General features: G+C 44.2%; 1 protein-coding gene across 4 annotated transcripts in view; it reads right to left on the reverse strand.

Annotated features, from left to right (window-relative positions):
- MYO1E (myosin IE) overlaps positions 1-9,754 on the reverse strand; it is a 112,272-nt gene that overhangs the window by 75,753 nt on the left and 26,765 nt on the right. For 3 of the 4 annotated variants that reach the window (XR_003527830.1, XM_027644437.1, XM_027644439.1), the window contains exon 1: positions 4,443-4,535. The exons of the other annotated variant lie outside the window; for it this stretch is intronic. Coding sequence is in view for 2 of the 3 variants with exons in the window: in XM_027644437.1 (XP_027500238.1) it covers positions 4,443-4,445 (3 nt within the window). In the remaining variant the exon portion in view is untranslated. Of the gene's footprint in view, positions 1-4,442; positions 4,536-9,754 lie in introns of those variants that run through there. 4 annotated transcript variants of the gene reach the window in all.

Raw genomic sequence — 9,754 nt, forward strand, 5'->3', positions numbered from 1 at the left:
ACTAACTCCTACAAACTTAGAAAAGAATATACTGGCATTTATGAAAGAAAATTAATTTAAATTATTACAAAAGGAGCTAATAAGACTCCTCGAAAGAGATGTGCAACTTTTTAGTGCTTCAAACAAGGTAACATACTTTCCATGTCAAGATGAGGACATTACTCAGACTTTACTGAGAACTCAGAAAAAGCTTGACATTCCATGTGCTCACTATCACAAAGGATCTAAAAAGCTTGTTTTAACGATCTCCATTCTGCATATGCAGCAATGCTTAAGAACTAGGCAGTGAGACAGGCACAAGTTATCCCTTCAAGATAAGGAAAAGTGGCTGCAAATAGTTTAGTTAAACCACTAACAGCAATGTCACCCCATTTCCTTCACAACTAGTTTTGTACAGAGGGCGGGGGAAAAAAAAACATTTCTGGAAGGTAAGAGATTATGAGAAAAATGCTTAAGATGTACAGACATACACAATCACCTGTTCAGCTGCACTTGAGTAACATTCTGCATACATTAGTGTCTTCTGAAAAAGTGTTCTAACTTACACAATATACCCATAAATCATTCTAAGGTCTAAACTAGAAAAAAACAAAGAAAAGCTCCCACGCAAACACAAGCCTAAACAAAACACATCAAGTACGAATCACCACCTTTACTACTGAACATGCTACTGTGTTTTGTTGTATTTCATATATCAGACGCAGAGAAACACCATATAACTGGGAGATTTTTCCATTAATGCATCTCTAAACATAATGCAAAGCACATGCTCTTACCCTCCCTAATACTCCACATTTGGCAGAGAGCAAGGTTTGAGCTTAGGCTGCTGTTTGCAGCACCAGACAGAAAAAGACCCTTCCAACAGAGAAGCCTCACTGTCTTCCTTGTGACTTTCTTGCACAAAAAAAGACTTAAAACAGTACAAGGTCCCAGTCACATCACACCTTAGCTATTTTAGGACCGAATTGTAAAGGCCAGCACAAGGCCTCTCAGGCTAATCCAGTCTTTCATTTCTGCAGACTTTCAGAGGCACTACAAGTAACCCAGACATCCCCAGCATCTGGTTGGACTGGGCTATGAATATCTGCCCTCTACTGATGTCAAGCTATGTTGAACTGCTACAAAAAGGTTCCTTTTTGAAAATCAACTTTCCATCTTTGTTGAAGAGGTGGAAACAGGAAGACACCATGTATGCCCAGACAAAATGCTCATACTGACTGCAGCAGAAAATTGCTTAGCATTGAAATGCTGCTTAAAGGCAACATGGAAACACTTTGGTTTTTCAACAGAAGTAAATTAGATAACCCTGTCTTGCTCAACAACTTGTGAGTTAATCCAGATATTGCTGATTCTGCTTTCTCTTGGAGCCTTCCCTTCTCACTCTGCCCAACAAACTGGTACAAAACTGCAGAAGTACTCTAAAACAGAGACCATGCAAAAGCAGCCTAAGTCGATCACTGGTGGCTTGTTGTTGCATTTAGTTGGTTTAGTAGTTGGCTTTTTTTATATAAATATAGTAGCAGTTTATGCCTTAGAAAATATTGTATTTGCAGATTGACATTCAGTGTTTTATCCTTCAGAGGGCAAAAACAAGCTGACAGTACTCAGGGGAGCAATCTTTCCCTGAAGACTACAGAGCTATTCTAAGTGAATCAAAGACCACATTGTCACATCAATGTGACAAGATCATTTCTGTGACAGATTCTCTATCCAACTCAGGATCCTCCAATGTATCTCCATAAACTACCCCAGGACGTGATGAAAGTTCAAGCCCACATTATAATGTAAAAATTGCATAAAGTTCAGCTGACCTTACGTTTTACTTTGAGCAAGTTTCAGCTTCTGCCAAGAAGTTTCCCAAGTATAATGGATAGAGTCCTTCAATGGATGGGACTACTTGACACATAATAACCATTTTTGAAGTCTTACAAGCTTCAGCTAAGCTGTTAGAGGCTGGTAGGGGGTTTTAAATTATTATTTTGAATTTAAAGCATTGAAACACACAGTCAACAAAACAGATGCACTTTAAGAGAAAAATTTCAACTGTTGCCAGATGTTCCTTAGAACTGTCAGCTTTAATGCACTTTTGCCCATTCCCATCTTGTATTGCCATGTACAGCCATGAAATTCCATGTCTGCAGATCTCCTCCTGAAACCACGCTGGGAGCTCAATATAGATATTCATCTGGATTAAAAATAAACCAGCAAAAAAGAGCACACGTATTGCTAAGTCATACAGAGGTTCAGTCTTGGCAGCTGACCTGGGTGGGGCAGTGCACCACGGCAGAGAGACCAGAAGAGGCACATTTAGGCCAGAGACACCTTTATACACTCTGCTCTACCAGCCTGCCTGCAAAGTGGGGACAGCACTGATGTCAGTGGTAACTCAGAACCCTGCACTGGGGACCCTGTCAGAGGAGGGAAAGGTCACTCTAAGGTCTACAGAGAAGATATGGCAGAAAAAGACTTAATTTAGAGAACACAAAGCAGTCATAACATTCTGCTTCTTTTTCCCTCCAGACATCAAAACTGTTAAGACAAAAATAAGGGGAATAATGTGAGGTTTTTAATACAGCACAGAGAATGAGTATAAAGTTTCAGGATATTAGTGGCATGATTCATGTTCATCAGCAGTCATCGTAAGTCCTGCCAGGCAACTCTTCTGCCAGCTAAGTTACAAAATACTACCTTCTAAACAATTGTTTCGGCATAATTATTTGTGAAAGCATCACTTTTAAAAACAATCTTTTCTGGTTTCATTGTACTCATTACTTACCAACAATCTAAAAATGCAGTTCCTATTAGCCTGAGATCTCACAGTGAAGGACCACTTCAGTATCAAATTAAAAGCTGGAGCATAACTGTCTCAACACTTCCCTGAAAAGGGTATCTCGTGGAAGAAACTAGTTCTCTTATTTTGATAAAGTAAAACTCGCAGACTGTATTACCAATTAGTTATGTGCATTGACAAGAACTGTACTTTGATTGAAACTTTTCATTAAAAAGCAATTAATGGCGTAGATCAACTGGCTGATCTTAAGGTATTAATAGTAACAGGTGGACACCCCTGAATCACCTGCACCAAGGCCTTCCAAGCCCATTTAGCATGTCAATAGTCTGGGTAATGACACAACCTCTACCAGGGAGCCCATAAGTGCCACAGGTGTCTGTGACCCAGCAAGTACTGAGAAGCAAAGGTTATGGCTAAAGCGTTGATCTGAATCACCTGGCAAAACAACCAATTCCAGGGAACACACGGACCTTACTCAAAGCTCCTCACCAAAAGCAGGTTTGTAAGAGCTGGCGGTATCACTGAGACTTAAACAGACATTTTAGCTTCCTAACTTCTGTGATGCTTTATTTGAAGGAAATACTTGTGCCTGGTTACACCTGTGTGGAGTACAACTGTACTTGCCTCAGGAAGTCAAAGCACAGGCAATTGCAAGTAAGAGAGGCATCCTTGAAAAGGTATTGGAGGGGAAGCTCTGAATACACAAGGACCAGGCTGGTCAGTTTTCAAAATTTAACCTTAGTTAAGCTTTAGTAGGCATATTGCAACAGTTTTCCAAGTACCTTAACTCTCAGATCTTTAGTATTCTGATTTAGAACGGTTTTAAATAAATTACTTATTTTAAAGTTGCGGATTTTAGCCTAGTTTATTACCACATCGGATTTTTCACTACTTACTGTAGGTTCTTGTGTAACAGGTAGACATAATCGTTACTTGAATTACTTCAGGATAAAAGCCATTATCAATCACCAGGAGGCAATTACTAAGGACAAACCAGGTTTACCTGCCGAACCTCAGTTCTCCCTCAGTCTGGCACTGATGTGTTTTAGTGATACCGCATCCCCTTATCCCCCCGGCGGTGCTGGAATTCCCGGGATACTCCGGGAGCCGCATCTGCCGCACACGTGTGTGTTCCCCCCGGGGCCGAGGTGACACCGGTACCCGAGCACAGGGAGGAGGACACGGCGGCTCGGGCGGGGGGCGCGGGTGTCCCCGCACAGCCCCCTCCGGGAGCGACCTCTCACCCGGAGAGGCGTCACCTGTTGCTCCACCACGCCGCATTCCCGTCCCACGGGATTCCCCCCTGCTTCACGACACAAACATCCGAAACCTCGCTACATCCCGAGCGGCGGGAGAGGGCTGGAGACGCGGCTGGTGCTCCGCAGGCGGCGCCGGCCCTGCCCGCGCCCCGCGGCGGGACGGGCGGGCTCGGGACGCGGCTGAGGCACCGACCCGGCTCCGAGGGCACCGACCCGGCTCCGAGGGCACCGACCCGGCTCGGCCCCGCTCCCCGCAGGCCGGCGCGGTTACACAACCCCCCCGGCCGGGAGCGGGACACGGGGCGCTGTGGCGGCCCCTTCCCGGCCCCGCGGGGGGAACGAACCAGCCGCGCTCCCAGCGCCGCCCCGGCCCCGCCGAGCCCCGCGCTCACCATCGCGGCTCCTCCGGCGCTGCTGCCCGCGGCTCTGCCCAGACACGCCGGCGCCCCGGGACGGACGGACGGGCGAGAGGGAGAAGGGGAGGGAGCGGGAAGCGGCTCCGCCCTCCCCGCGCGCGCAGCTCCCAGCCAGGGCGGGGCGGGAGCGGATCGGGATCGGGGCGGCGGGAGGCGGCGTGGGATCGGGATGGCAGCGCGTCCAATTATGTGTCCATACATGGAGAACTGGCCGCGGCGCAGCCGGGACGTCATTCCCGGAGGGAATCCCGGCGCGCGCGGCCCGCGACCCCCGGCCCGGCGCCCTGGAGCGGCTGCTGCTCCTGGAGCGCTCCCGGTGTGCGCCCCGAGCCGGGATAGGCAGCCGGGGCGGGCACTGCTGGGTGGGACGTGTTGGAGTCGATGGTCCTTGATGATCAGTGATTCTAAGAGTGGGACTCCATGATCCTGGTGGGTCCCTTCCAGTGCCAACATTCCGTGTGTGACATCCCGTGTTATGCTTTGAGCGAACAGTATCGGCCGCGCCCCCGGCGCGTGTGCTGCGGGCTCTGCAATCCGCCCACGGCCCCGCAGAGCTCAGGTGCTGCTAATCCCTGGAAACAATGGAGAGTACGAAGCGTCTTGTCACCGGGTGGATGCTGAAGCAAGTCCTACGGGCACCTCACGGGCGCAAAACAGCCCCGGTGCCCGCAGGCAGCCGGCGTCTGCTCCGCGCTGATCTGGTCGTTCTGACTGGGACACAACCAGTACAACCTGCAGGGACTGCGCTCTTCTAAGGGATCAAACCAGTGAACCCACGCACAGCCGAGGACTGGAATCCTGTTAAACGCTTCTCCTCAGGATTGAAGCCCCGCTGTTGGCTCTAAATGGATTTCTAACCCCACTTCTAAGCCAGAATAGAAATAAAATGGAAACAACATAATGTAACAATCATAACAACAGCCAGACCACGAGTCATATGTTGATACTGCTTCCAAACCACCTTGAAAAGTGCTCCCAATAAGTACAGTTCCTGGTTTTCATCAATGCATAGTACTGGGATTTAGTGTATTTCTGATTAAAAAGAAGTGCAGTTGTTGGAAAAAATAGGGAATAGTTTATACAGCATATATGTTTTCAATTTTCATTGTTTGTTTTTATATACAAAATAAAGACTTGCTTCCACACTGATTTAGAGATCAGACATAAATGGATTCACTCCTGACTTTTTGGAGGAAAGCCCTGCTCCAGCTGCTCCAAGGCAGGTGCTGGTTCTGCAGCCAGATCTGCCAGCACAGATGAAGGACAGTGCCACTCACACAGGTACATGGCTTTGTCCTCACGGATCTGGCTGCAGGATAACTCTTACGGTTTGCAGACATCAAACATGGCTCAAACCACCCTGGTGCACACAGTCTGGAAATGGGACTAAACTTCAACTATTTATCTGGCCTCCTCTCATGTCCCACAGACTTTGATGGTTTGGATGAAACACAACAGCCCTTTGGGCATGTTTCATCCCTGAGTTTGAAGAATAAACAACCTCAGCTCAGCTGGGTTTAGACTGTATGATTACTGATCATGTGAAGATTGGGATTTCCATAGTGGATTGCTTGGATGTTAGCTGACATTGGTATGAGAGGTAGGAAATACTTTCATTGAGAAAATAGCTGGGTGGTAAATATGAGCTGCAATAGCTATTAAGCAAAAATATATCTGATAATGCTGAAAGTGCACAGAACTTCACAGGAGATGAGTTTCACACTTTTATTCTCAACAGAAGGTAACAGCAGTTTCATGGAAATAGGACAAAAATAATTTTCCTATTATTTCTTTTGAACATGGAAATGTTACATCAAATTATGAGACTGTGATAAAAAGCAGTGAAAAAAACCCTGCAAGAATCCAGAGAGCATATGGATATTGGGCTGACAAAAGAGAGAATGGATACAGATTTTGTAGGTTTTTCTATTTGCTTTGGATGTGGGTCTTTTTTAATGTATAGGTTAATTTTCTTAAGACATGTATATTTGTAAGTATGTGTGTTTACATACATACAAACATCTTCATAAAGAGTTATGAAAAAAGAAGAGAAACAAGGTTGTGGATGACTAGTTAAACAGTGCATTCCCACTGGCAGGCTAATGGAGAAAGTGTCCTGAGTTCACTGCAACTGATGTGTGCTACTGGGTCCATCTACTCTAGAGGGACTAGAAGATGACTTTCCACAAAAACCCTAGAGCTGAAGGACTCAGTGCTCTGCATCTGCATGAACCTTTGCTAAGCACTGTGTGTACCTAGCACAGTCTAATTCACAACGAACTCTTTTCATGCTTTTAAACATTCTGCTTATTTTAATGATAAACATCTAAGTCCCAAGCTGACTGTATGAAGTGAATGACACTTATTTAACATCCATGCTCGAAGCGGGGGAAGGCATTTCCCTTTGAATGTCAGTGGTGGAGTGCCTGGTGTGCACGCCTGGGTCCTCCAGCCAAGAATGTACAAGGCATCTCTGAGAAAGGCAGAACCTTTTCAGGCTGAGTCAAGAGGACTCTCTGTACTTTTAAATGATGCACAAAACTTAGAAATGGTGACGTTCCTGTCATAATTTTCATATGGACAGGTTACCTTTCAAAGGCCTCACTTGAAAAGATTTAAGAAAAATTTCCTGCACTGAGAACTTCCATCAGTTTTTTCAGCTTGTGTATTGTCTGACGGTATGTTTGGTTAGTAACACCTACTGGATCATGCACAGGAGTGCTAAGAATCAAGAATTATTTTGAGGATATTTTTTAGCTGCAAGCAGGTGCACCACTTGATCCTCCTGATACTGATCGCTGGTGCTAAGCTTCAGGAAAATACTTAAGGACAAGCTTGGATTAAGTGCCTGAGGAGGTTTGTTGGCTTAGCATTTGTGACTTTCAGAGGCTCAGCACTCACAGGGTGACTGCAGCTTCTTTGCCATCCCCTGTTTTGGAGCCCACTCTGCACTGGGCAGTACCACAAGAGAGAAGTTGTTGGCTCCACAGTGCAGCTGGTGACTCACACGTGCCTTCCCACCTACCCACTGCCTGCGTGACACTGTGTGCCAGCACCAAACAGGAACCAGGCTCGTGATAAAGTGTAAAAGCACTAAACTGTCTGAAAAAGCCACAGAATATAACTTCCCCTTGCCCTCCATTCTAAAATCATAATTGTACCTTCAGAAAGAAACGACTCTTACAAGAAGTCAGTGAATCTGGAAAAGATTAGAAATTTTAATGAAGTGCTCTGACTGCTTCCTAATTGGTTAAAACTGACAGCAAAGGAAAAAAAAATACATTAGTGCTTTTCTCTCACTTAGAAACTATAATTAGAATAGGTTTTATAAGCCATATATTTGCCTTCTGTTGAGTAGAATAATTTAATTAATAATTTAATTAATGCTTGAAAGCCATTAAAACAAGGCTTAAGACCCTTAACAAGACATCCTACTTTTAGTTAAAAATCCACACAGTCTGGTACTTAGAAAGATGAAGGATTTGTATCATAGAAAAGCAAATTATATTAGATTAAGGACACTTTAAAAATTCAATGTATTTTTTTCTTGTATCTGCCTTACAAAGAATAAACAGATACTTTTTAATCATAACATTTTCTTCTAAAATGCAGATGGTTACACTCTGCCTTCAGTTACACTTGAAACATGTAGAATTCTACTTCCAGGAAATAAATGCATTCAACAATTTCTTCTTGTGAAATGTAGGGAGAAGCAAAATGGCATGTGTAAGACAAAGGCAGAATTTTATGACTTAAAATGTGATGAAATCACTTCAGTGATTAGGACAGGTTTCCACGTTGAAAACCAGTATAATCGTTGTAACTTTCTCTCACTCCCTTTCTCTGTGTCCAACACAATTTCTTCTTTCCTCTCTTTGGTTGGCCCTAAATGAGAGAAGCAAACCTGTTCAGAAAACGTGCCCTTAACATGTTCAATGTGTCCATCTAAAATAGCACTGGAGTAAAAATTACAGTAGCAAAGTCAACAGCCCTTTTTCATCCGCTGCTGGGTTTGGATCTTTTTGAGGAAAAGTAGCATGTGACTCTTTCACTCTGGATCTGATTAAGAGACGCCTCAGATGCAAGAGACACTTAGAATTCATGGAGTTGAATTTTTTCTCCAACTGCAAACCAAAACGTATGAATAATGCTGTTATTTGCAAGGCTGGTATAAATCTGGAAGAAGTCCACGAGGACTTGGTAACCGAGGAGTTCTGCCTCCTGTGTTCCTGTGACTGAATTCAGTTAAGCTATGTAGATTCACAACAACAAAATTGCAAGAATTGTGGGTTTTTTCCTCAAAGGGAGGTTTTTTTAAAACACTACACAAGCTTTTAAGATCAAAACTTTATGTTATGATGGGCAACCTGATCTAACATCAACATTAGCCTTGCTTTGAGCAGGGAGTTGGTCCATATTCCCTCTGAGGTCCCTTCCAGCCTAAAATACTCTATTTCTGTCATTCTCTGATTATTTGAAATGGGGCTGCATTCATGAGTGAGACAGTTGAAGACTCCAGAATAAATTACTGTTATTCTTGTTGTTGTGCTTTGATGAAAAAAGTGATCATGATATGAATTTGCCTTTAAGAAAATAAATGTACATGTTCACTGTGAATGACACTGAAGATGTAATGACATAAAATACAACAGTTTATTACTGCTTTAGTTAGACACATCAAGAGCATGATGTAAGTACAAAAAATAATGATCTCTGATAACACAACATGAAAAGAGCATCTGTGTGGGTCAAACCAAAGACCATTCACCTCAAATACTGTGTTGGACAGTGGTGGTAGGGATGCCTCGGGAAGAGTGTAAGAACAAACAAAAATTTACATGTCTTGCCCACATGTCCTGGCCCCCTCTAGCCCTTCTCTGGCTAGAGTGGGAAAGCAGCATGGAGGGACCTTTTAACATTATTTTCAAGACTGAAGTAGGAGGTACAAATGTTATGTTTTTAAATTAACTTCAATCAATTTGCTTTAACTAAAAATTTGCTTTCAAGCCCTACTCTGCAGACATACACACTCAAGAAAACACTGAGTATCTGAGCAGTCCTTTAGCAAGAAAAATCCCTAGACAGGTACAAAATACCTACACAAGAGCATGAAGTTAGTCTAGTTTGGCCAGGTCAGGGAATACAGCTGTGTACATCAGCAAGTTCAGCAGAGGCCAGTGAAATGGTCGGGGGCTGGATCCCTGAGGAAAGGCTGGGAGTGCAGAGATTGCTCAGCCTGATGAAAGGAGACTTTGGGGGACCTAACAAGAGCCCCCAGCATCTGTGAG

The sequence above is a fragment of the Corapipo altera genome, unplaced genomic scaffold, assembly GCF_003945725.1.
Source record: "Corapipo altera isolate COAL_440 unplaced genomic scaffold, ASM394572v1 50, whole genome shotgun sequence".
Lineage (NCBI taxonomy): Eukaryota > Metazoa > Chordata > Aves > Passeriformes > Pipridae > Corapipo > Corapipo altera.